This window comes from Dendrobates tinctorius, unplaced genomic scaffold (assembly GCF_039654945.1).
Source record: "Dendrobates tinctorius isolate UK_male_01 unplaced genomic scaffold, ASM3965494v1 ptg000006l, whole genome shotgun sequence".
In the NCBI taxonomy this organism is placed as follows: Eukaryota; Metazoa; Chordata; class Amphibia; order Anura; family Dendrobatidae; genus Dendrobates; species Dendrobates tinctorius.
The window spans coordinates 3343453-3371449 of record NW_027361674.1 but is presented as its reverse complement, the minus strand read 5'-3'; the positions used below and the strand labels follow the sequence as shown (position 1 = coordinate 3371449).

The 27997-nt window shown below is 43.6% G+C and overlaps 1 protein-coding gene across 3 annotated transcripts in view; it reads left to right on the top strand.

Moving 5' to 3' along the window:
- PPP1R13B (protein phosphatase 1 regulatory subunit 13B) overlaps positions 1 to 27997 on the top strand; it is a 145274-nt gene that overhangs the window by 113806 nt on the left and 3471 nt on the right. For all 3 annotated transcript variants that reach the window (XM_073570165.1, XM_073570186.1, XM_073570175.1), the window contains 10 exons: positions 3491 to 3665; positions 5827 to 6020; positions 6143 to 6307; positions 6416 to 6596; positions 9584 to 9753; positions 10373 to 10868; positions 11866 to 12623; positions 27011 to 27148; positions 27230 to 27363; positions 27770 to 27936. In XM_073570165.1, the coding sequence (XP_073426266.1) occupies positions 3491 to 3665; positions 5827 to 6020; positions 6143 to 6307; positions 6416 to 6596; positions 9584 to 9753; positions 10373 to 10868; positions 11866 to 12623; positions 27011 to 27148; positions 27230 to 27363; positions 27770 to 27936 (2578 nt within the window). The remainder of the gene's footprint in view (positions 1 to 3490; positions 3666 to 5826; positions 6021 to 6142; positions 6308 to 6415; positions 6597 to 9583; positions 9754 to 10372; positions 10869 to 11865; positions 12624 to 27010; positions 27149 to 27229; positions 27364 to 27769; positions 27937 to 27997) is intronic.

Below are 27997 nucleotides of genomic sequence, written 5' to 3'. Positions count from 1 at the left end.
GTGAAAACCCCCACAAGTGACCCCATTTTGGAAACCACACCCCTCAAGGATTTTATCCCGGTGTACAGTTAGCATTTTGAGCCAACAGATACGACACAGAATTTGATAACATTAGATTGTCATATTGAATATGTCATCATTAGTGTTGAGCACAAGTGCTCGCTACTCCAGTTTGCATCGGGTGCTCAGGTGTGCACCGAATATCTCTGGTGCTCGAGTGACATGCTCGAGTCCCTGCCCCACATTTTTTGCGACTGTTATACATCCCCAAAAAAACATGTGGGGAGACGCAATACTCCATGTATACCCAAGCACCCGATGCAAACTTGAGTAGTGATTACTTGTGCTCAACACTAGCCGTCATATCTTTGTCATTTTTTTTTTTTACGTTTGAAATCCCCCAATCTAACTCCAACCCTAACACAACCGTAACCCCATACCTAACTGCAAAAAATGAGAAAGATTACATTTTTTTATTTTATAATTTTTATCTAACTAAGAGGGTGACAAAGGAGGATTTAATATACAATTTTTTTTATTTTGATCACCGTGATAGGGTTTATCACAGTGATCAAAAGGAACCAATAGGAAAAATTCCCTATTGTTATTGGGTACCGGCCGGCAGATCTTGGCGGGCACATGCACATTTTTTTCCAGGAAGATGATGCGAAGGGCCGAGGGAGAGAGCAGAAGGGTCCGGGGATGGCGGAGGTATCGGGGGGACCGCATTTCTTGCTTCTCTGATGTGATATTCGATTTAAAATTCACTTTTCTCTAACTTGTGACGGGGGACCATAAAAACCTGCCCTGATCATACTCTCCAAGTTCGCAGCTACTCCCAGTTGCTGAGACCCCGGAGATTTTTCCATCGCTGGGGGGGCGTTACAGCTTTATTTCTCAGCTCCGTTAAAAAGAGGAGCTGAGGAATAAGTACCCTTAACTGCCTACATTAAAAGGCATATCGGTGGTCGTTAAGGGGTTAAATTATATTGTCATGGTGTAATGCTTTATTCCCCCCTATGGTGGCGCTGAAGGAGAATTGCACACTAGCATTTGCCACAGATCGGAGCTGATCACTGGTTATCCCAGTAGTTGGAGGCTCTGCATCAGATTAACTTCACAAATACTTTTATTTAAGGATTATTCAACTGCGATATCCATCACTCCACAGTCTAGAGATGTATTAGTCTAGTCATTTTTTTCAGACAAAACAAAAGTGGAATTTGCTGACGTCTGTACGGCAAGTCCTGTAATTTATGCAGGTATATACACAATAATTTACCGTACATTATAATTTAATGCTGGGTGCATGTTGGCACCATGTCTGCTGGTAAGTAGGTTACTGGTAGTAATCTACAGAAAGACATGATGGTTTCAGGTCACAGACATTATTTCTGGGCATTTTTATTTCATTAGGCTTGCTCAACCAAGGAAATCCAGCATAGGTGGATCCGCATCAGATATTAATGCTGTTCGAACATTCGGGGTCTTGATCTTGTGACTAATCGTTGACCATGGATTTAGATTTGTCTGAACATGAGGATCAATTCATAACCTGTCCTCTAGACTAGAAGACAGCCCTACCTGTACCCATATCATTAGCAGAAAAAAAGACAAGGAGACAGTCCTACCTGTACCCATATCATTACCAGAAAAAGACAAGGAGACAGTCCTGCCTGTACCCATATCATTAACATAAAAAGACAAGGAGATAGTCCTACCTGTACCCATATTATTAACAGAGACAAGGAGAGAGTCCTACCTGTACCCATATTATTAACAGAAAGAGACAAGGAGACAGTCCTATCTGTACCCATATCATTAACATAAAAAGACAAGGAGATAATAATATGGGTACAAGTAGGACTATTTCCTTGTCTTTTTATGTTAGTCCTAGCTGTATCCATATTATTATCTCCTTGTCTCTTTCTGTTAATAATATGGGTACAGGTAGGACTAACAGAAAGAGACAAGGAGATAGTCCTACCTGTACCCATATCATTACCAGAAAAAGACAAGGAGACAGTCCTGCCTGTACCCATATCATTAACATAAAAAGACAAGGAGATAATAATATGGGTACAAGTAGGACTATTTCCTTGTCTTTTTATGTTAGTCCTAGCTGTATCCATATTATTAACATAAAAAGACAAGGAAATAGTCCTACTTGTACCCATATTATTATCTCCTTGTCTTTTTATGTTAATGATATGGGTACAGATAGGACTGTCTCCTTGTCTCTTTCTGTTAATAATATGGGTACAGGTAGGACTAACAGAAAGAGACAAGGAGATAGTCCTACCTGTACCCATATCATTACCAGAAAAAGACAAGGAGACAGTCCTGCCTGTACCCATATCATTAACATAAAAAGACAAGGAGATAATAATATGGGTACAAGTAGGACTATTTCCTTGTCTTTTTATGTTAATAATATGGATACAGCTAGGACTATCTCCTTGTCTTTTTATGTTAATGATATGGGTACAGGCAGGACTGTCTCCTTGTCTTTTTATGTTAATAATATGGGTACAGGCAGGACTGTCTCCTTGTCTCTTTCTGTTAATAATATGGGTACAGGTAGGACTAACAGAAAGAGACAAGGAGACAGTCCTACCTGTACCCATATTATTAACATAAAAAGACAAGGAGATAGTCCTAGCTGTATCCATATTAGAGACAGGAAGGCAGTACGATCTGTATCTACATTATTTACAGGGAGAGACTGGAAGGTAGTACAATCTGTACCTACATCATTTACAGGGAGAAGGCAGGAAGGCAGTACTATCTGTATCAACATCAATTACAGGGAGAGGCTGGAAGGCAGTACTGTCTGTACATACAACATTTACATTGAGAACAGGAAGGCAGAACTATCTGTGCCTACATCATTTACAGGGAGAAGCTGGAATACAGTTCAAGCCATAGTATTACGTATAGGCAAAGAGAACGATTTATGTCAACCTTTTCAGGGAAGACCGTACTATCTGTGCCTATATATCTGTAGACACAAAGATTTGCGGCACCCCCTAGCTGTGACGCATTGTGAGTGAATGGTAATGTCCTGTATTTGGCGGATGTGTCACAGCCTTTAGTGTCCTCTCTGCTGTCCACCCGTCTTTGTGTTTTCTGGCTGACTCGCTGTGCAGAATAATCCATGCCAATCCCACCAACACAGATTATTCCATGGCCTCTCGGAGGTGCCACGGTGTCCGCTGGCACGGGTGGCGCTCTCCTGTCTTCGCAGCTCATCACAGTTAACATTTATTATCGCCCTCCGCTACTTATCTCTAGTCTAGGAGACATCAGGGAGCTCTGATGGCAGATGCAGGTCTCCGGAAGCGTCCGGCGCAGGGAGACTCGCAGATGTGAGGGAATCCATGTTTACCTCCTCCATTGTCTTTTTCCTGTCGTCTTGGGTTTTGCTTTTTTTTCTTTTCCTGTTATTATCTTCTGCACCTAAACTTTGCTCTTTTATCTGCATCGGCAGGAACAACGCTTGCGTTATCTGAAGCAACAGGAGCGTCGTCAGCTGCAGGCCGTCTCCGAAACCGAAAAACTTCAGAAACTCAAAGAACGAGTGGAGACGCAGGAGAACAAACTCAAGAAGATCCGGGCCATGAGAGGACAAGTGGACTACAGCAAAGTCATGAATGGAAACTTGTGTAGGTGTTACTGTTAACCCCTTCACACCGCAGCCCATTTACATTTTTCCGCTTTTGTTTTCTCATCCCCTTGTTCCCAGAGCCATATGAGGGCTTGTTTTTTTGTGGGACGAGTTGTACTTTAGAATTACACTGTTCACTTTACCACATAGTGTACTCGAAAATGGGGGAAAATTTCAAGTGCGGCGAAATTGTGACAAAGAACACAATTCTGACATTGTTTAGGGAATTGTTTTTACGGTTTACATTTTGTGGTAAAAATGACCATGCAGTATGATTATGCTCATCAATGCGATTACGGCGATACTAAACATGCCCAGTTTTTTTTTTTTATACAAAAAAACCACGGCACTCCAGAGGAGAATTGGTGCTCAAGTAAGGTTTCCAACCCATAGACATATACAAAAATACTTGGCACTCAAAATCGGAGAAGCAATTTTTTTTATTGTGCATCCAGACAAAAATAGACTCATCTCATATGAACGTTTTCGGTCCAACAATGGACCTTCATCAGAAGAGTCTTTTTTGTTTCTTTTAGAGTAGACTGTTTATTTTGTAATAACTGGAGCTGGAGTCTATCAAAGGGACTGGATACAATATGACACGGCGGCACCCTGGATTGTTTCAGCGGCCTCTTAGCGCTGCAGCCCCTTGCAGACACTGCTGCAGACAGCGCTGCCTCTCTCTCCCTAAGGCCTGCTTCATCCAGTCATATTGTATCCAGCCCCTTTGATAGACTCGAGCTCCAGTCATTACAAAATAAACAGTCTACTCTAAAAGAAACAAAAAGACCTTTCTGATGAAGGTCCGTTGTTGGACTGAAAACGTTCATATGAGATGAGTCTATTTTTGTCTGGATGCATAATAAAAAAATTGCTTCTCAGTTTTTTTGTTTTTTTTTAATTATTTTACTAATGAAAAAAAATTCTGAAGTTTGAAAATAAAATTTTTTGGAGTCGTCGCCTTTTTCCGACTTTTTTATTTTTCAGACAATGAAGCCGTGTCATAGCTTATGTTTTGCAGGGAGAGGCAATGTTTTTCCTAGTACTGTTTCGATATAGATGTGACTTTTTGATCACTTGTTACAGCATTTGTTGGGGAACTACAGCGACCATAAAAACCTAATTTTGAAGTTCTTGAATTTTTTTTCTGTTTACGGTGTTTACTGATTGGGATATTTGTAAAATTGTTTATTTTTGAGTGGGGGGGTGATTTGAACTTTTTGTTTAGGTTTTATTTCATATTTTTTAAAACTTTTTTTTTCACTTTTTACTGATTTTGTTAGCCCCATAGGGGACTTGAAGATTTGATTGTCCAATTGTTTGTGCTATATATGCAGCGATGCCAGAGCATGGCTGCATAGAGCCAAAATCACAGTCTCCTCTGAAAACCAGCCATAGGCTGTCATTCAAAGGAGCTCCGTAATGACAAGCAGGGGGGGGTCATCATTTGTCACGAGTGCGCTGATGGGTGGACTTAATGACACATGTGTACGTCGAGGTGTGTTAAATCCCGCTGTGAGAGATTAACAGTGGCATTTAACAAGTTAACAATTGCAGGCGGAGCACCTCTCCACCTGCGATTGTTAGTGTCAGGTCCTGCGGGGTAATGCACAGCCATCACCTAAGGGGTAATGCGCAGCCATCTCCTGCCGGGTATGGGGCTTGCTCGCTGCGTGAGCCCGCTCCAGACACACGTTTCCGACATGCGCTGTATATATACGGCGGATGTCGTGAAGTGGTTTAAAGGGATTGTCTCAGCAGCAACTTTGAATGCAACTATATCTTAAAGGGGTTATAAAGGACTTGAAGGTTTGAGGCTTATCCTTAGGATAGGTTATCAATTTTGGGGGTCTTGCTCTCCGATCCCTCTCCAGTCAGCCGTTTGAAGGGGTCACAGTGTTCCACAACTGACCCCTCTATTGATCCATCGGGATCAGTGGAACCCTTTAAACTTGTGCAGTAGTGCAAATGACATGACCTTTGTGGAAGCCATTACTAGATTCATCAGGTCCCTCCATTAGTAATATGGTGGTGTCCTAATACATACAAGTTAGCCTCATGTACAATTGTTCCAGTAGGGAAATGACCTCCTTGTATATGTCCCACCCTCTCGTCTCTTGCACTTGATCCCCACTGACACTTTTCCCATTACGTTGCAGCAACAGAAATTGAGCACATCAGTGACATGTTTCAGGAGAAGCAGCAGGAGCTCCAGGCGGCTGTGCTGAAGGTAGAGCAGCTGTCTCAGCAGCTGGAGGATCTCCGGAAAGGAAAGTTAAATGGTTTCCAGGCTTACGGGCAAATGACTGGTCCTGCCGCACTGGAGCTGAAAAAGCTTTATCAAGAGCTGCAAGTGAGTGGAGTCACAAGTGCCCACCTCTGCAAAGTGTCACTGCACATAGATGGAGAAAACAGATCCCGCTAGGGCTCATCACAATACGGTTTACCTGTAACGAGTCATTTCGTGTCCTCCAGATCAGAAATCGTCTCAACCAGGAGCAGAACACGAAGCTCCAGCAGCAGAAGGAGCTGCTAAACAAGCGCAACATGGAGGTGGCCATTATGGACAAGCGGATCAACGAGCTGCGCGAGCGTCTGTACAAAAAGAAAGTTGAGGCACGTCAAAAAGAAAACATTCCTGTAAGATTTCCTTCTAACATGGTCTTGGTGGAGTTGTGTTACCATTTTCATGGTGTATCGCCCTCTTCCAGTCTGTGTCACTGATGCGTTTCGATCTTTAAATCACAGCTGAATCGCATAAATGGAACTCCGTCGCCTCAGTCCACGTTAACGGCATCGGGGCGAGTAGCGGCCGTTGGTCCTTACATCCAAATTCCAAGCACAGTCAACTACCCGCTGCCTCCCGATCCGGTCAAACCTCAATCTCTGTCACTTGTTGCTACTGGAACACAGCAGCGCTCCAAATCTGGTAAGTCACTGATTGCAAAGTAAGTCTAGAAATTTAAGGGGTTGTCCATTAGAGACGGCATCGGGAACTAAGGGGATTGTCCTTTGTCACTCACTTCTGTATCCGGAGGTGCACTATGACTTTCTCTCTACAAATATCATCTGGAACTCGTGCACAATCTGCAGTTATGTGTAGTTGGAACGTCATTGGCACAGCGCGAGCTCAGCTCCCATTATGGAAAAGAGTGGCGCTGGACCACTCCTTTAAGTCAAGCTGAAATATATTTGTCTGATTTCTTTTTGTTCAAGTGCACACATTGCCTTTAAGATTTCTGTCCTTCTGCTCATTACCAATCATCTTCATGTGAACCATCATCTTATGTGTATTGTACTGTTTTTATTTAAAGGGGAAGTACTGGTCCTCATCCTGCATTGTTCTGTTCTTACAGAGTAGTAGAATACAGAGTTGCAGAATTACATACAATTTTATAAGAAGCCATATCTATATAAATAACGGTTGCAATTATTTTTTTTTTATAATCGAGCACAGACTTCTTCACAATATATCCTTAACCACCTATATTGTAGTTCACAGCTGCATTCAAGATTCTGCAGACTTCAGAGCTGAAATCTCCCTTGTTCTGTCTGGGTTTTATTTCACACCAGGCACTGTGTAGTTAATCGATATTGGGAAAAAGAACAGTCCCGATGCAGATCAGCTGAGCATTTTTAGGGGTGCATTTTGAAACAAGCTCATTTACGATTTCCAATTGAGGTGAGCAGAATTGTGAATGCAGCTCTGGGATTGTACCTGAAGAGATTGATATGGATATCACTAAGCGCTATACTACCTAGCATCCCTGCCCCTTGGTGCCAGCAGTTGGCTCTCATTGCTGTTGGTTTACACCTGACCACATAGAACACGTAAATAATACAGACTGCCATGATGGCCGTGTCATAATTATGGATCCCTAGATAACCATCCCCTCGTCTACCAAAGTTCTACTAGTCAGCTATCAATTTAATCTTGTAAATGTTGATTTCAGGTCTGATACTTAAAGCTTCTTTCCAGATCTGACACCATATCATGATGCTATTAATTTCTTGTACTATTACGCTTGTTTGTGTATTTGTTTCTCACTTCACTATTCTTTTTACATCCTAATGTCTTGTCCTGTGTCTTGTGTCTTCTCTTGGTCTTCGTGCTTTTTTTTATATTTTTTTCTTTCCGTGATGTGTTTTTTTTCCTTCTGACATCCGGGTGGCCTCCTGTCCTCCAATAGAAGGAGACAGTGACTATGTGAAAAAATCTCCAGGTCCCTGGAAGGTTTCAGATTTAGACATTCTAGTGGATCCTGTGCGCTCATCTTCCACCTCCTGTCTTCAGACTTCTGACCACAGTGTCTTCCATCAGGCACCTGGCCTCTCTGACACCCTGCACAGTGAGTTTACTCCGCAGGAATTCTTACCCTTTGCTTGCTGAACCTCACCAGATCACTCTAATCAGTCTATGTGCTATATTATCACATGCGTCTTGTTCTGGAGAGAGCTATAGTGGGGTCTTCTATCAGCCCATGAATATTAATTATCAGTTTACCTGGTGTATAGGCTTGATTTAGGAGCACAGACCTGGATTAGAAAGATAACCCAAGCATGACTTTTTCCTTTTTAGTGAATGTAAATCTATGGTTATATATCAGGCTGTGCACTTGTGCCCATGGCGGTCCCATCCGTACTGACTTCACTTGCAGATCTTGTTGACATAATGTCTTGCTCCCTTATCTGACCATCGTATGATCACTAAAAGATGTTGTACTACCCTAGTTATGAGAATAAGTTGTTGGGAAGGGGGTGACAGCATTTGGAAGGTCATGTACCTAAGAGACTATGAGAAATATTTCACGTACATAACAGACATTCGTTTTTACATGTGAAACCGCTGCATTTTTTCCAATGTGGTTTTCTACAGGCGTCTGCACCAAAATACATGATAGCAGTGGGCTCTGATTATTATGCTTGCCCTTTTTATGTGTTTTCCCCTTTTTCTTTTTTTTGTGCAGATTTGACACAGCCTTCTTTCATGCATTTTTTAGTGCAGAAAAGTTGTGATTCCACACTTTAAAAAAAATACATTTGTGGTGATTTTCATGAAATCACATCCACTTTGCAAAATTTTGGCTCTGATTTCAGGGATCCACTGGTCGCTAGTTGTTGTCAATGCCATGACGTTCCTACTTCTATATTAGAGACCTGATTCTTAATTGTAATGAGACGCGGTTTAATTGACTTTTTTAATAGGCCTCTTGACCTTCTTTCTTTCTGCTCCCTGGCTTTGCTGTTAATTGATGTGAAAACGGGGGCAGAGAGAAGTCACCGGGGACACAGATGAACATCATAGAAACTTTTTCTATGATGGAACTGATGTTGCTACTTTAGGGACTGCGAGCAGCCCCCTATCAGCACAGTGCAAAACTAGAATCGAAAAGGCAGTTTGGACAGGAACGGTTTACACATCTGCATTTCCATAGTCAAATTATGACCTGAACTGACCAGATAAAACAAAAAAAAAATCAACAATGCTGTCACTTTATCCCCTTGGGAGCCATGAGGTTGATGGTGCCGCTGCTATATCACAGTGCCGTACATGTGAATGGGCTCTCGAGAGACGTCCAACCATGTTCGATTTTTTGCCATCTCTGACTACACCTAATCATATTCCAACTAGGACAGATAGACGGGTCCATTCACATGAGAGAGCGAGGCTTGTGTGTGATAAATTGTAGTACCGCTCCAATGTCACCTGTAGATATAGAGAAGTAACTAAAGCTTCACGTTGGCTTTTTTAAAATAATTTTTTAATAATTAACTTACTTGTAATTTATTTTAATCCTTTCTTAGTTTTGATAATTCTGAGATAATTTTATATAATTTTTTTGGCCTGGGGTATAAGTATCGTGTTTGGAAAGTGGTGCCTTTATGCCCTATGGTCACACAATCCTGACTTTCCAGGTAATGACACAAGTTGGCCGACGCTGAAACAAAGCACAATGTCGGTGGTGAAGACCCCTCCGCTCAACGCCTCGGACTGGAACGAATCAAGCATGGAGCCCGGCTTCAAGAATGCACCTATATCCACCCAGCCCTTACCTTCTTCTGCTGTGGGACCCACTGACAAGTTGGTGAGTATCCCACCCGCTATCGCTACTCATTAAAGCGTCATTCTCAAAATCATAGGTTATCCGTAGGGTAGGGGATCACTTACTGATCGGTGGGAATAATCTGACCATTTGGACTCCCAGTGATCACGAGACTGGGATCCTGGATTTGGGAAGGGAGCTCTGTAGAGACCCTTTTTGGATGGAATGAAGATGTGCATGCTCAACGTCCACTCCATTACCTGGAAATCACTGGACTACTACAGGAAGTGCTATAGACAATGAAGGGAGCGGAGGTCCAGCACACACCTCCGCAATATGAAAAAAGGGGTTCTGAAAAGCCCGGTTGCAGGGCAAATCTCAGGATCGCTGGGGGTCCTAGTAGTCAAGGATAAGTCATCAATATCTTAAGGCTGGACCCCTTTAATATATCACGAGCTTATGTAATTACATCAGCATGCTGACTTGTACCTCTCGCAGGTGGAGCACTGTACCACACAGACCACCATTAAAGAGCACAAAGAAGTGTCAAGGATTATGCCTAGTTTTTTTTTATCATGGTACATGCCTCATAATACTCATTTCCTCTCTCATCGAATCACAGTGAGTTAATTTCTAAACTTTATGCATTATTTTTCCCCAGTCTTGCGATGCTGGAAAGCTACCATCTCCAATGCCCGGGTTGAGCAAGTCTCTACCACTTAATTACGGAATGTACCAGGGTCCTCTTCCATTGAGCGCTACAAATTCTTTGGAAAGGAGAAAAGATGGAAGTCTGCCAAGACCTGGATCTGGATCCAACACCCGCACCCGGCCTCTACCGCTCCCTACAACCAGCAACATCCATCCTCCTGGTTCCTCGCAGCAAATACAACAAAGAATCTCTGTGCCTCCGAGCCCTACCTACCCACCTTCCTCTTCCCCCATGTTCCCTGGGACAGACACTAGACCTGACCCTCCTCTTACCGTGGCCATAAGACCTTTCCTGGCTGAGAAAGGATCGAGGCCTCAATCCCCAAGAAAAGGGCCACAGACGGTGAACTCTAGCTCCATTTATTCTATGTATCTTCAGCAATCAACTCCACCAAAGAACTATCAGCAAGCCGTGTACAACACCCTGAACAAGTCTGTCAAAGCAGGTACCAAAGAGTGCATGACTACAATGGCTTCTGTATAACGTCCGTATCTAATGTGTATGGGTCATGGGTCCTATCTGCACCAGCAGGCACAGTGCCGCATTATAGAGCAAAATCTGACTGCCGTACCACTACCAGACACCAGGGAGGTTATCCGTCATATTCTCAATAGAATAGGCCAGCAAAGAGAGAACATTGGGGGGGGCCAGCAAAGAGAGAACATTGGGGGGGTCCCACCCCTATCAGGATAAAGAAGGGGTAGCAGCACTTGCAAGAGCGCAATGTTCCTAAGAGTGTGTCTTCCAATAGTTGGCAGTAGAGTTCGTCTATGAAGAGGCTATTTGCATATTGCATTGCATGGCCAATAAGTCTCTCTACATCAACATGGCCCCAAGGAGAAACTTTACCCCTTAGACCTCCTGTCAGAGGCCTCTCACTTAGCCAAACCAGTTCTGCTTTGCACTGATGATGGGCAGACACCCCAAAACAGATGTCTGAATACGGAGTTTCTGGTTTGCCTCCTTATCCTCTTTAAAAGGTCGATGTTGATGTTTAGGATTTCTACATCCAATAGGTAGCGCTAGAGTTCTTGACCTCTTCCTCTCTGAAGAGGCTACTGGCATCATAGCCAATAGAAATTGGCTTTCTGGCCTGCTTCTCAGGAAAGGCACAGAGCCTCAGACGTTACCCTGAGAAGACTCTTTTACAGGGAAGTTTGAAAGGGACTATATTAGCTGCTGCCAGATGGGGGAGACCTCCACACCAAGGGTGGTATGGGAAAATGTTTTGATAAAGGTAACTATTTATACTGGAAACACTGCAAAGTCTTTAATTACTGCTATTAAGTCTTTCAGGTTTTCTGATATGAAAATTATTCAAGGGGTAACCAGATTTACATGAAACCTATATAGGACGTGATAATGAAAAGCTGCCGCAATGACGTGCGATGCCTTACAGAGGGTTAGTCTTCCATATTAATGCATTGTATCATCTGTTTCAGTATATGGAAAACCAGTTGTCCTGCCCAGCTCCTCCAACTCTTCACCCCTTCCTTTCCTACATTCTGGACCTCCACCCAATGCTGATAAGGATGGAGAAGCCGTTCCTCCTGCGGGTGACAATAATGGTGTAGAGAACATACCCCGTCCTCTGAGCCCCACCAAACTGACCCCAATTGTGCATTCACCTCTGCGATATCAAAGCGATGCTGACCTGGAAGCTTTAAGGAGAAAGCTGGCCAACGCTCCAAGACCTCTGAAGAAAAGGAGTTCTATAACTGAGCCGGAAGGTCCCAGCGGACCCAACATTCAGAAACTGCTGTATCAACGTTTCAATACTTTGGCTGGTGGAATGGAGGCCCCACCTTTCTACCAACAGTGCAACTCGCAGGACTTTGGCACGTTGGCCGATGTGGACAATGGTAACGCTGGCACTAACGGTAACCTAGAAGAGGCTGGTTCCTTGCAATCAGCCGTTGTCCCCTCAATTCCTCCTCTTCCCCAACTTCCTTCACCTCCTCAAGTACCAGAACCACAGGTCTCAGCAGACGATAATGACAATAAGATGTGTTCACCCATCACAGAGGAACTAATCAGCAGTGAGATCATAAACCAGATCTCTGAAACAGAAGACAACAATAATAATAATCCGGTCATCGTACCCTCTGCGGAGAAGACGCCCAGCCCTGTACTCGAAGCAGCATCTCCGGTGAAAGAAGAAGTCCCTTCTCCTGCCGGCGCCCCAGCACTGACTCCTACTGTGAGTACTATGGATCAAGGAGGTTATTGCTTTAATTTTATGATGTCCCATGTTAGATTTTCTCCAGTTCCCCTTTCTTGGCCTTGAGCAGCATTACATAACTCAGAGATGGAAGTATAAGTACTAAAAACATCACTCTCCTATCTTGCAGTGAGGCACAGTAGGAGGTCATGGAAATTACTGCAGTCCTTTACTTTCTCCCTGCTGTTAACTGCAAGAGGGGATAGGCAAAGGGATAAATAACTGTTAGGCTATGTGCACACGTATGCAAAAAATTCCTGACTGAAAACCGGACTCCTTCCCAGAAAATGCGCATTTTTTGCGCAAAAACAGCGCGTATGCATTTTTTTCCTGAGTGTCCCCAGTCTCATAGAAAACTGTTAGAAATGCGGATTTTTCCACGAAAATAATGAGCATGCTGCGTTTTTGCGAAAAAAAACGCTTACGTGTGCACATACCTTTAGGGTATGTACCCATGATCCGGAATACCAGCGTTTTGGATGCAGCTCAACTGCGCTGCTTCTAAAATGCGTTCTAGTTTACAAATACAGTGGATGGGATTTATAGAAATCTCCTGCTCACTGTGCTTCTGTTTAATGCTGCGTAAACTCCCCCGCGGTGCGGGCTTACAAGCCGCGGCATGTCAGTTATACAGCCGCAGTTATACAGGGTACATACAGTAATGGCCAAAAGTATTGACACCCCTGCAATTCTGTCAGATAATATTCAGTTTCTTCCTGAAAATGATTGCAAACACAAATTTTTTGGTATTATTATCTTCATTTAATTTGTCTTAAATGAAAAAACACAAAAGAGAATGAAGCAAAAAGCAAAACATTGATCATTTCACACAAAACTCCAAAAATAGGCCAGACAAAAGTATTGGCACCCTCAGCCTAATACTTGGTTGCACAACCTTTAGCCAAAATAACTGCGACCAACCGCTTCCAGTAACCATCAATGAGTTTCTTACAATGCTCTGCTGGAATTTTAGACCATTCTTCTTTGGCAAACTGCTCCAGGTCCCTGATATTTGAAGGGTGCCTTTTCCAAACTGCCATTTTTAGATCTCTCCACAGGTGTTCTATGGGATTCAGGTCTGGTCTCATTGCTGGCCACCTTAGAAGTCTCCAGTGCTTTCTGTCAAACCATTTTCTAGTGCTTTTTGAAGTGTGTTTTGGGTTATTGTCCTGCTGGAAGACCCATGACCTCTGAGGTAGACCCAGCTTTCTCACACTGGGCCCTAAATTATGCTGCAAAATTTGTTGGTAGTCTTCTGACTTCATAATGCCATGCACACGGTCAAGCAGTCCAGTGCCAGAGGCAGCAAAGCAACCCCAAAACATCAGGGAACCTCCGCCATGTTTGACTGTAGGGACCGTGTACTTTTCTTTGAATGCCTCTTTTTTCTCCTGTAAACTCTGTTGATGCTTTTGCCCTAAAAGCTCTACTTTTGTCTCATCTGACCAGAGAACATTCTTCCAAAATGTTTTAGGCTTTTTCAGGTAAGTTTTGGCAAACTCCAGCCTGGCTTTTTTATGTCTCGGGGTAAGAAGTGGAGTCTTCCTGGGTCTCCTACCATTCAGTCCCTTTTCATTCAGATGCCGACGGATAGTACGGGTTGACACTGTTGTACCCTCGGACTGCAGGGCAGCTTGAACTTGTTTGGATGTTAGTCGAGGTTCTTTATCCAACATCCGCACAATCTTGCATTGAAATCTCTTGTCAATTTTTTCTTTTCTGGCCACATCTAGAGAGGTTAGCCACAGTGCCATGGGCTTTAAACTTCTTGATGACACTGCGCACGGTAGACACAGGAGCATTCAGGTCTTTGGAGATGGACTTGTAGCCTTGATATTGCTCATGCTTCCTCACAATTTGGTTTCTCAAGTCCTCAGACAGTTCTTTGGTCTTCTTTCTTTTCTCCATGCTCAATGTGGTACACACAAGGACACAGGACAGAGGTTGAGTCAACTTTAATCCATGCCAACTGGCTGCAAGTGTGATTTAGTTATTGCCAACACCTGTTAGGTGCCACAGGTAAGTTATAGGTGCTGTTAATTACACAAATTAGAGAAGCATCACATGATTTTTCGAACAGTGCCAATACTTTTGTTCACCTTCTTTGTTATGTTTGGTGTGGAATTATATCCAATTTGGCTTTAGGACAATTCTTTTTGTGTTTTTTTCATTTAAGACAAATTAAATGAAGATAATAATACCAAAGAATTTGTGTTTGCAATCATTTTCAGGAAGAAACTGAGTATTATCTGACAGAATTGCAGGGGTGTCAATACTTTTGGCCATGACTGTATACAGCATCAATTATACAGGGTACATATACAGCCGCAGTTATACAAGGTACATATACAGGGTGCATACACAGCAGCAGTTATACAGGGTACATATGCAGCCGCAGTTATACAAGGTACATATACAGCTGCAGTTATACAGGGTACATATACAACCACAGTTATACAGGGTACATATACAACCGCAGTTATACAAGATACATATACAACCGCAGTTATACAGGGTACATATACAGCATCAATTATACAGGGTACATATACAACCACAGTTATACAGGGTACATATACAGCATCAATTATACAGGGTACATACAGTATACAACCACAGTTATACAGGGTACATATACAGCATCAATTATACAGGGTGTATATACAGCAGCAGTTATACAAGGTACATATACAACCGCAGTTATACAAGATACATATACAACCGCAGTTATACAGGGTACATATACAGAATCAATTATACAGGGTACATATACAACTGCAGTTATACAAGATACATATACAACCGCAGTTATACAGGGTACATATACAGCATCAATTATACAGGGTACATATACAACCACAGTTATACAAGGTACATATACAGCGTGCATACACAGCCGCAGTTATACAGGGTACATATTAAGCCTCAGTTATACAAGGTGCATATACAGCCGCAGTTATACAGGGTACATATACAGCCGCAGTTATGCAGGGTGTATATACAGCCGCAGTTATGCAGGGTGCATATACACTGTGTTCCAAATTATTATGCAAAAAAATATTTCCTCATATTTTCTGTAAATTACCTATATGAATTGCAGTCAGTTATTTTCCAGTCATCTAATATTCTAGTATAATTGCAATGTTTTTGAACAAACTGCCTAGGAAAACAGTATATTTTTAAAAATAAACACTCAAAATGCATGTTCCAAATTATTATGCACAGCAGAGTTTTCAACCTTTTTATTTTGAGCAAAAAAATGGTCAATTGTGAAATTTATAAGCATTATCAGTTTATTACAAAATGAAATCAAACAGTTTTCAAGTCAAAACTTTATTCTAGGTGATGTTACATTTGCACACAGGACCCCTTGTTGGAAAGAAGCTTCTGAACTCTCTCATCCATTGAATTTGTCAGTTTTTGGATGGTTTGTGCTTCAATTGTTTTGCATGTGGACAGAATACCCTCCCAGAGCTGTCGCTTATATGTGAACTGCCTCCCGCCATCATAGACACTCCTTTTGATGATGCTCCAGAGGTTCTCAATGGGGTTGAGGTCAGGGGAAGATGGTGGCAACACCATAAGTTTGTCCTCCCATAGCAGCCAGAGATGCAGATGTGTTATTTGCAGCATGAGACGGTGCATTATCATGCATGAAAATGATCTTGCTGCGGAAAGCACGGTTCTTCCTCTTGAACCATGGCAGGAAGTGCTGTTTTAGAAACGCCACATAGATTATGGAGTTCATCTTTACCCCTTCAGGGATCCTAAAGGGGCCGACAATCTCTCTCCCCATGATTCCAGCCCAAAACATTACTCCACCTCCTCCTTGTTGGCGCCTTAGCCGTGTTTTCATGGGGTGTCCATCAACCAGCCATCCTCCACTCCATCCATCTGGACCATCGAGCGTTGCATGGCACTCATCGGTGAACAAAACAGTTTGGAAGTCAGTCTTCATGTATCGTTTGGCCCACTGGAGCCGTTTCTGCTTCTGTGCAGTGGATAGAGGTGGTCGACAGGATGGCTTACACACAGCTGCAAACCTCTGAAGGACCCTGCATCTTGTTGTTCGGGGGATGTTGGAGGCACCAGCAGCTTCAAAAACTTGTCTGCTGCTCTTTTAACCTGACGCAATTGCCTGTTGGAAAGAGTCCGCAATCAACATTGCCAAGACACTTCATCGTGACCATCGCACAATCAAGAAGTATGTAGCTGATTCCCAGCATACACGTGTGCGTGCTGATAAGGAAAAATTGAGGACTCTTTCCAACAGGCAATTGCGTCAGGTTAAAAGAGCAGCAGACAAGTTTTTGAAGCTGCTGGTGCCTCCAGCGTCCCCCGAACAGCAAGATGCAGGGTCCTTCAGAGGTTTGCAGCTGTGCGTAAGCCATCCTGTCGACCACCTCTATCCACTGCACACAAGCAGAAATGGCTCCAGTGGGCCAAACGATACATGAAGACTGACTTCCAAACTGTTTTGCTCACCGATGAGTGCCGTGCAACGCTCGATGGTCCAGATGGATGGAGTGGAGGATGGATGGTTGATGGACACCCCATGAAAACACGGCTAAGGCGCCAACAAGGAGGAGGTGGAGTAATGTTTTGGGCTGGAATCATGGGGAGAGAGATTGTCGGCCCCTTTAGGATCCCTGAAGGGGTAAAGATGAACTCCATAATCTATGTGGAGTTTCTAAAACAGCACTTCCTGCCATGGTTCAAGAGGAAGAACCGTGCTTTCCGCAGCAAGATCATTTTCATGCATGATAATGCACTGTCTCATGCTGCAAATAACACATCTGCATCTCTGGCTGCTATGGGCATAAAAGAGGACAAACTTATGGTGTGGCCACCATCTTCCCCTGACCTCAACCCCATTGAGAACCTCTGGAGCATCATCAAAAGGAGTGTCTATGATGGCGGGAGGCAGTTCACATCTAAGCAACAGCTCTGGGAGGGTATTCTGTCCACATGCAAAACAATTGAAGCGCAAACCATCCAAAAACCGACAAATTCAATGGACGAGAGAGTTCAGAAGCTTCTTTCCAACAAGGGGTCCTATGTGCAAATGTAACATCACCTAGAATAAAGTTTTGACTTGAAAACTGTTTGATTTCATTTTGTAATAAGCTGATAATGCTTATAATTTCACAATTGACCATTTTTTTGTTCAAAATAAAAATAAAAAGGTTGAAAACTCTGCTGTGCATAATAATTTGGAACATGCATTTTGAGTGTTTCTTATTTTTAAAAATATACTGCTTTCATGGGCAGTTTGTTCAAAAACATTGCAATTATACTAGAATATTAGATGACTGGAAAATAACAATGACTGCAATTCATATAGGTAATTTAGAGAAAATATGAGGAAATATTTTTTGCTTAATAATGTGGAACACAGTGTACAGCCGCAGTTATAAAAGGTACATATAAAGGGTACATACACAGCCACAGTAATACAGGGTGTATATAAAGTTTCATTTATACAGGGAACATATACAGCCGCAGTTATGCAGGGTACATATACCGGGGAACATATACAGCCGCAGTTATACAAGGTACATATACAGCCGCAGTTATGCAGGGTACATATACCGGGGAACATATACAGCCGCAGTTATACAAGGTACATATACAGCCGCAGTTATGCAGGGTACATATACCGGGAACATATACAGCCGCAGTTATGTAGGGTAACATATACAGGGTAAATACACAGCCGCAGTTATGCAGGGTACATATACCGGGAACATATACAGCCGCAGTTATGCAGTGTACATATACAGGGAACATATACAGCCGCAGTTATGCAGGGTACATATACAGCTGCAGTTATGCAGGGTACATATACCAGGAACATATACAGCCGCAGTTATGCAGGGTACATATACCGGGAAGATATACAGCCGCAGTTATACAAGGTACATATACCGGGAACATATACAGCCGCAGTTTTTGCAGGGTACATATACCGGGGAACATATACAGCCGCAGTTATACAAGGTACATATACAGCCGCAGTTATGCAGGGTACATATACCGGGAACATATACAGCCGCAGTTATGTAGGGTAACATATACAGGGTAAATACACAGCCGCAGTTATGCAGGGTACATATACCGGGAACATATACAGCCGCAGTTATGCAGTGTACATATACAGGGAACATATACAGCCGCAGTTATGCAGGGTACATATACAGCTGCAGTTATGCAGGGTACATATACCGGGAACATATACAGCCGCAGTTATGCAGGGTACATATACCGGGAACATATACAGCCGCAGTTATACAAGGTACATATACCAGGAACATATACAGCCGCAGTTTTTGCAGGGTACATATACCGGGGAACATATACAGCCGCAGTTATACAAGGTACATATACAGGGAACATATACAGCCGCAGTTATGCAGGGTACATATACAGACGCAGTTATGCAGGGTACATATACAGCCGCAGTTATGCAGGGTACATATACAGCTGCAGTTATGCAGGGTACATATACCGGGAACATATACAGCCGCAGTTATGCAGGGTACATATACCGGGAACATATACAGCCGCAGTTATACAAGGTACATATACCGGGAACATATACAGCCGCAGTTTTTGCAGGGTACATATACCGGGGAACATATACAGCCGCAGTTATACAAGGTACATATACAGCCGCAGTTATGCAGGGTACATATACCGGGAACATATACAGCCGCAGTTATGCAGGGTACATATACAGGGAACATATACAGCCGCAGTTATGCAGGGTACATATACAGCCGCAGTTATGCAGGGTACATATACAGCTGCAGTTATGCAGGGTACATATACCGGGAACATATACAGCCGCAGTTATGCAGGGTACATATACCGGGAACATATACAGCCGCAGTTATACAAGGTACATATACAGCCACAGTTATGCAGGGTACATATACAGCCGCAGTTATGCAGGGTACATATACAGCTGCAGTTATGCAGGGTACATATACCGGGAACATATACAGCCGTAGTTTTTGCAGGGTACATATACCGGGGAACATATACAGCCGCAGTTATTCAAGGTACATATACAGCCGCAGTTATGCAGGGTACATATACAGCTGCAGTTATGCAGGGTACATATACCGGGAACATATACAGCCGTAGTTTTTGCAGGGTACATATACCGGGAACATATACAGCCGCAGTTATGCAGGGTACATATACAGCTGCAGTTATGCAGGGTACATATACCGGCAACATATACAGCCACAGGTATGCAGGGTACATATACCGGGAACATATACAGCCGCAGTTATGCAGGGTACATGTACAGCTGCAGTTATGCAGGGTACATATACCGGGAACATATACAGCCGCAGTTATGCAGGGTACATATACAGGGAACATATACAGCCGCAGTTATATAAGGTTCATATACCGGGAACATATACAGCCGCAGTTATGCAGGGTACATATACCGGGAACATATACAGCCGCAGTTATGCAGGGTACATATACCGGGAACATATACAGCTGCAGTTATGCAGGGTACATATATCGGGAACATATACAGCCGCAGTTATACAAGGTACATATACAGCCGCAGTTATGAAGGGTACATATACCGGGAACATATACAGCCGCAGTTATGTAGCGTAACATATACAGGGTAAATACACAGCCACAGTTATGCAGGGTACATATAAAGCCGCAGTTATGCAGGGTACATATACCGGGAACATATACAGCCGCAGTTATGCAGGGTACATATACCGGGAACATATACAGCCGCAGTTATGCAAGGTACATATACCGGGAACATATACAGCCGCAGTTATGCAGGGTACATATACCGGGAACATATACAGCCGCAGTTATGTAGGGTAACATATACAGGGTAAATACACAGCCGCAGTTATGCAGGGTACATATACTGGGAACATATACAGCCGCAGTTATGCAGGGTACATATACAGCCGCAGTTATGCAGGGTACATATACCGGGAACATATACAGCCGCAGTTATGCAGGGTACATATACAGGGAACATATACAGCCGCAGTTATGCAGGGTACATATACCGGGAACATATACAGCCGCAGTTATGTAGGGTAACATATACAGGGTAAATACACAGCCGCAGTTATGCAGGGTACATATACCGGGAACATATACAGCCGCAGTTATGCAGGGTACATATACCGGGAACATATACAGCCGCAGTTATGCAGGGTACATATACCGGGAACATATACAGCCGCAGTTATGCAGGGTACATATACCGGGAACATATACAGCCGCAGTTATGCAAGGTACATATACCGGGAACATATACAGCCGCAGTTATGCAGGGTACATATACCGGGAACATATACAGCCACAGTTATGTAGGGTAACATATACAGGGTAAATACACAGCCGCAGTTATGCAGGGTACATATACTGGGAACATATACAGCCGCAGTTATGCAGGGTACATATACCGGGAACATATACAGCCGCAGTTATGCAGGGTACATATACAGCTGCAGTTATGCAGGGTACATATACCGGGAACATATACAGCCGCAGTTATGCAAGGTACATATACAGCCCCAGTTATGCAGGGTACATATACCGGGAACATATACAGCCGCAGTTATGCAGGGTACATATACCGGGAACATATACAGCCGCAGTTATGCAGGGTACATATACCGGGAACATATACAGCCGCAGTTATGTAGGGTAACATATACAGGGTAAATACACAGCCGCAGTTATGCAGGGTACATATACTGGGAACATATACAGCCGCAGTTATGCAGGGTACATGTACAGCTGCAGTTTTGCAGGGTACATATACCGGGAACATATACAGCCGCATTTATGCAGGGTACATATACCGGGAACATATACAGCCGCAGTTATGCAGGGTACATATACCGGGAACATATACAGCCGCAGTTATGTAGGGTAACATATACAGGGTAAATACACAGCCGCAGTTATGCAGGGTACATATACTGGGAACATATACAGCCGCAGTTATGCAGGGTACATATACCGGGAACATATACAGCCGCAGTTATGCAGGGTACATATACCGGGAACATATACAGCCGCAGTTATGCAGGGTACATATACCGGGAACATATACAGCCGCAGTTATGCAGGGTACATATACCGGGAACATATACAGCCGCAGTTATGCAGGGTTCATATACCGGGAACATATACAGCCGCAGTTATGCAGGGTACATATACCGGGAACATATACAGCCGCAGTTATGCAGGGTACAGTTGTGGCCAAAAGTATTGACACTCCTGCAATTCTGTCAGATAATACTCAGTTTCTTCCTGAAAATTATTGCAAACACAAATTCTTTGTTATTATTATCTTCATTTAATTTGTCTTAAATGAAAAACCACAAAAAGAATTGTCCTAAAGCCAAATTGGATATAATTCCACACCAAACATAAAAAAGAGGGTGGACAAAAGTATTGGCACCGTTCGAAAAATCATGTGATGCTTCTCTAATTTGTGTAATTAACAGCACCTGTAACTTACTTGTGGCACCTAACAGGTGTTGGTAATAACTAAATCACACTTGCAGCCAGTTGACATGGATTAAAGTTGACTCAACCTCTGTCCTGTGTCCTTGTGTGTACCACATTGAGCATGGAGAAAAGAAAGAAGACCAAAGAACTCTCTGAGGACTTGAGAAACCAAATTGTGAGGAAGCATGAGCAATCTCAAGGCTACAAGTCCATCTCCAAAGACCTGAATGTTCCTGTGTCTACCGTGCGCAGTGTCATCAAGAAGTTTAAAGCCCATGGCACTGTGGCTAACCTCCCTAGATGTGGACAGAAAAGAAAAATTGACAAGAGATTTCAACGCAAGATTGTGCGGATGTTGGATAAAGAACCTCGACTAACATCCAAACAAGTTCAAGCTGCCCTGCAGTCCGAGGGTACAAGAGTTTCAACCCGTACTATCTGTCGGCGTCTGAATGAAAAGGGACTGTATGGTAGGAGACCCAGGAAGACCCCACTTCTTACCCCGAGACATAAAAAAGCCAGGCTGGAGTTTGCCAAAACTTACCTGAAAAAGCCTAAAACGTTTTGGAAGAATGCTCTCTGGTCAGATGAGACAAAAGTAGAGCTTTATGGGCAAAGGCATCAACATACAGTTTACAGGAGAAAAAAAGAGGCATTCAAAGAAAAAAAACACGGTCCCTACAGTCAAACATGGCGGAGGTTCCCTGATGTTTTGGGGTTGCTTTGCTGCCTCTGGCACTGGACTGCTTGACCGTGAGCATGGCATTATGAAGTCAGAAGACTACCAACAAATTTTGCAGCATAATGTAGGGCCCAGTGTAAGAAAGCTGGGTCTCCCTCAGAGGTCATGGGTCTTCCAGCAGGACAATGACCCAAAACACACTTCAAAAAGCACTAGAAAATGGTTTGAGAGAAAGCACTGGAGACTTCTAAGGTGGCCAGCAATGAGTCCAGACCTGAATCCCATAGAACACCTGTGGAGAGATCTAAAAATGGCAGTTTGGAGAAGGCACCCTTCAAATATCAGGGACCTGGAGCAGTTTGCCAAAGAAGAATGATCTAAAATTCCAGCAGAGCATTGTAAGAAACTCATTGATGGTACCCGGAAGCGGTTGGTCGCAGTTATTTTGGCTAAAGGTTGTGCAACCAAGTATTAGGCTGAGGGTGCCAATACTTTTGTCTGGCCCATTTTTGGAGTTTTGTGTGAAATGATCAATGTTTTGCTTTTTGCTTCATTCTCTTTTGTGCTTTTTCATTTAAGACAAATTAAATGAAGATAATAATACCAAAGAATTTGTGATTGCAATCATTTTCAGGAAGAAACGGAGTATTATCTGACAGAATTGCAGGGGTGTCAATACTTTTGGCCACAACTGTACATATACCGGGAACATATACAGCTGCAGTTATGCAGGGTACATATACCGGGAACATATACAGCCGCAGTTATGAAGGGTACATATACCAGGAACATATACATCCGCAGTTTTGCAGGGTACATATACCGGGAACATATACAGCCGCAGTTATGCAGGGTACATATACCGGGAACATATACAGCCGCAGTTATGCAGGGTACATATACCGGGAACATATACAGCCGCAGTTATGCAGGGTACATATACAGGGAACATATACAGCCGCAGTTATGCAGGGTACATATACCGGGAACATATACAGCCGCAGTTATGTAGGGTAACATATACAGGGTAAATACACAGCCGCAGTTATGCAGGGTACATATACTGGGAACATATACAGCCGCAGTTATGCAGGGTACATATGCAGGGTACATATACAGCTGCAGTTATGAAGGGTACATATACCGGGAACATATACAGCCGCAGTTATGCAGGGTACATATACCGGGAACATATACAGCCGCAGTTATGCAGGGTACATATACCGGGAACATATACAGCCGCAGTTATGTAGGGTAACATATACAGGGTAAATACACAGCCGCAGTTATGCAGGGTACATATACTGGGAACTTATACAGCCGCAGTTATGCAGGGTACATATACAGCTGCAGTTATGAAGGGTACATATACCGGGAACATATACAGCCGCAGTTATGCAGGGTACATATACTGGGAACATATACAGCCGCAGTTATGCAGGGTACATATACAGCCGCAGTTATGCAGGGTACATATACCGGGAACATATACAGCCGCAGTTATGCAGGGTACATATACCGGGAACATATACAGCCGCAGTTATGCAGGGTACATATACCGGGAACATATACAGCCGCAGATATGCAGGGTACATATACTGGGAACATATACAGCCGCAGTTATGCAGGGTACATATACAGCTGCAGTTATGCAGGGTACATATGCAGGGTACATATACAGCTGCAGTTATGAAGGGTACATATACCGGGAACATATACAGCCGCAGTTATGCAGGGTACATATACCGGGAACATACACAGCCGCAGTTATGCAGGGTACATATACTGGGAACATATACAGCCGCAGTTATGCAGGGTACATATACAGCCGCAGTTATGCAGGGTACATATACCGGGAACATATACAGCCGCAGTTATGAAGGGTACATATACCGGGAACATATACAGCCGCAGTTATGCAGGGTACATATACAGGGAACATATACAGCCGCAGTTATGCAGGGTACATATACAGGGAACATATACAGCCGCAGTTATGCAGGGTACATATACCGGGAACATATACAGCCGCAGTTATGCAGGGTACATATACAGGGAACATATACAGCCGCAGTTATGCAGGGTACATATACAGGGAACATATACAGCCGCAGTTATGCAGGGTACATATACCGGGAACATATACAGCCGCAGTTATGCAGGGTACATATACAGGGAACATATACAGCCGCAGTTATGCAGGGTACATATACAGGGAACATATACAGCCGCAGTTATGCAGGGTACATATACCGGGAACATATACAGCCGCAGTTATGCAGGGTACATATACCGGGAACATATACAGCCGCAGTTATGCAGGGTACATATACAGGGAACATATACAGCCGCAGTTATGCAGGGTACATATACCGGGAACATATACAGCCGCAGTTATGCAGGGTACATATACAGGGAACATATACAGCCGCAGTTATGCAGGGTACATATACCGGGAACATATACAGCCGCAGTTATGCAGGGTACATATACAGGGAACATATACAGCCGCAGTTATGCAGGGTACATATACTGGGAACATATACAGCCGCAGTTATGCAGGGTACATATACAGGGAACATATACAGCCGCAGTTATGCAGGGTACATATACAGGGAACATATACAGCCGCAGTTATGCAGGGTACATATACCGGGAACATATACAGCCGCAGTTATGCAGGGTACATATACCGGGAACATATACAGCCGCAGTTATGCAGGGTACATATACAGGGAACATATACAGCCGCAGTTATGCAGGGTACATATACCGGGAACATATACAGCCGCAGTTATGCAGGGTACATATACAGGGAACATATACAGCCGCAGTTATGCAGGGTACATATACTGGGAACATATACAGCCGCAGTTATGCAGGGTACATATACAGGGAACATATACAGCCGCAGTTATGCAGGGTACATATACAGGGAACATATACAGCCGCAGTTATGCAGGGTACATATACCGGGAACATATACAGCCGCAGTTATGCAGGGTACATATACTGGGAACATATACAGCCGCAGTTATGCAGGGTACATATACCGGGAACATATACAGCCGCAGTTATGCAGGGTACATATACAGCCACAGCATGTTAATTATACAGAGCCACTGTGTAGTCTCACCCATAGCTATTACATATGGTAAATCCACATGGCTCACTGAACACATGCGAATTTACCTGCATGATCAGAACGCAGCGTTTTGGTTGCAGCAATTATACGATGCGTCCAAAACGCTGCTACATCCTGATCGTGGGCACATAGACTTGGGCATAGGAGGTTCACAGCTGAAGAAGCCAGGTCGGAAAGTGAAGGCTACAGCCACGTCCATGACGTTTTCCCAATTCTCTGCATCGGATATACAGAAATGTCAGTGATGGTTGGCTTCTCCATTGCAGACACGTGAACCCCACCCCACTATTCATGTTGAGCTTGAAAGTAATTGTCATAAAGCTTTTTTTCCCTATTTTTACATCTGATTATCCAGCATACTTGCTAATCCAGAATCTGAGGAAAAAAACAGTTTGTTAATGTACTTCTCTTATGACTATGTTGCTGCAAGAGCCCAATACTCTACAGTAAAAACAGTGAGGGCTATCACATTGACTGCCCTGTGCTATCAGACGCTGAAGGACAAGATGATGGGACACGTTTGTGTTCCCGGTACCAGCACATCCTTCAGACCTCGTCTATCAGATCACTTGTAATTAGAGTGTGGAAAAACAGATGCTCCCTGTCTGTCACCTCGCGTCTTACAGGGAGGGATGGCTGCTCCGTCGAGATTATCCAGAGGCAAGAACACTACTGGTGGAAGTGCTTGGAGACTGCCAACTAGTGTGATAGAGTGAAGGCTCTGGTAGCATTGGAGGTGGTGGCCGGAGTCTATAGTTCAGATTCTGTCACCCATCAATATTTTTATAAATTGTTGTTACAGCCGACCCTTTAGTATCAGTTTGGCAATGCATTAGTCTACTGTGCTTTCTTTCTGTGTAGACTGGGACAAGTCAAAAGGGTCCTCTTATCAGTAGATGATGGAGGAAGTAAGGACAGGAGATAGGGCTGTACGCAATCTTTTTGTGGAGACCATGTTAGTATTGTGATTGCACTAATATATCTTCCATTTAACCCTTTGTTTATTTCCTCTAGGTGAAACGCACAAATCTGAAGAAACCAAACTCGGAGCGAACAGGACACGGACTGAGAGTGAAGTTTAACCCTCTGGCTCTGCTGCTTGACGCGTCTCTAGAAGGAGAGTTCGACCTAGTTCAGAGGATAATATATGAGGTAGGGGAGCACTTCTACCATAAAGTGGTCATCGTCTGACCATAGTCATGTCAGTGGTCACCATCTCTCACCTTTATGCAGGTGGAGGATCCCAGCAAACCCAATGATGAAGGCATCACCCCTCTACATAACGCTGTGTGCGCCGGGCACCACCACATTGTCAAGTTCTTGTTGGACTTTGGTGTGAATGTGAACGCAGCGGACAGTGATGGCTGGTGAGTGCTATGAACATGAAGTCTTCTTTTATGCTTCCTTTTTTCTGATGGTGTCACACAGTGATCATTGATGGGATGATCCACGCCTTCTAGCTGCACGGTCTCTTATTGCCTGCACACACACCTGCATTCTTCATTATGTCCACTAGAGGGAGCGCTCTTATCAGTCATGCTATAATGAATGGCCTTCATATGACCTTGTGGTCTTACAAGTGCAGAAGTGACCTCTGACCCTGTCAGTGCCTAAAATTGTCACCTCTCTCTGCCCTGTGTAAGGAAAATGGGAGCCACTGTGCAAAGCAATAAATTGCCATCTTTTCAGCCACAGACTATGCCCGAACATACAAGGCAGCTTCCTGTATCATTTGTCGTGTCGCTCAGGACTGTCTCTTCCTCTTCTTTTCAGGACTCCTCTGCACTGTGCAGCGTCATGTAACAGCGTCCACCTATGCAAGATGCTGGTAGAGTGCGGGGCGGCCATCTTCGCGACCACGATTAGTGATATTGAGACCGCTGCGGACAAATGCGAAGAGATGGAAGAAGGCTATATTCAGTGTTCTCAGTTCCTTTATGGTAAACTGGACTATTCTTTTATGTATATGTGTGTTAATTTCTGAAAGGGAACATTACAGTG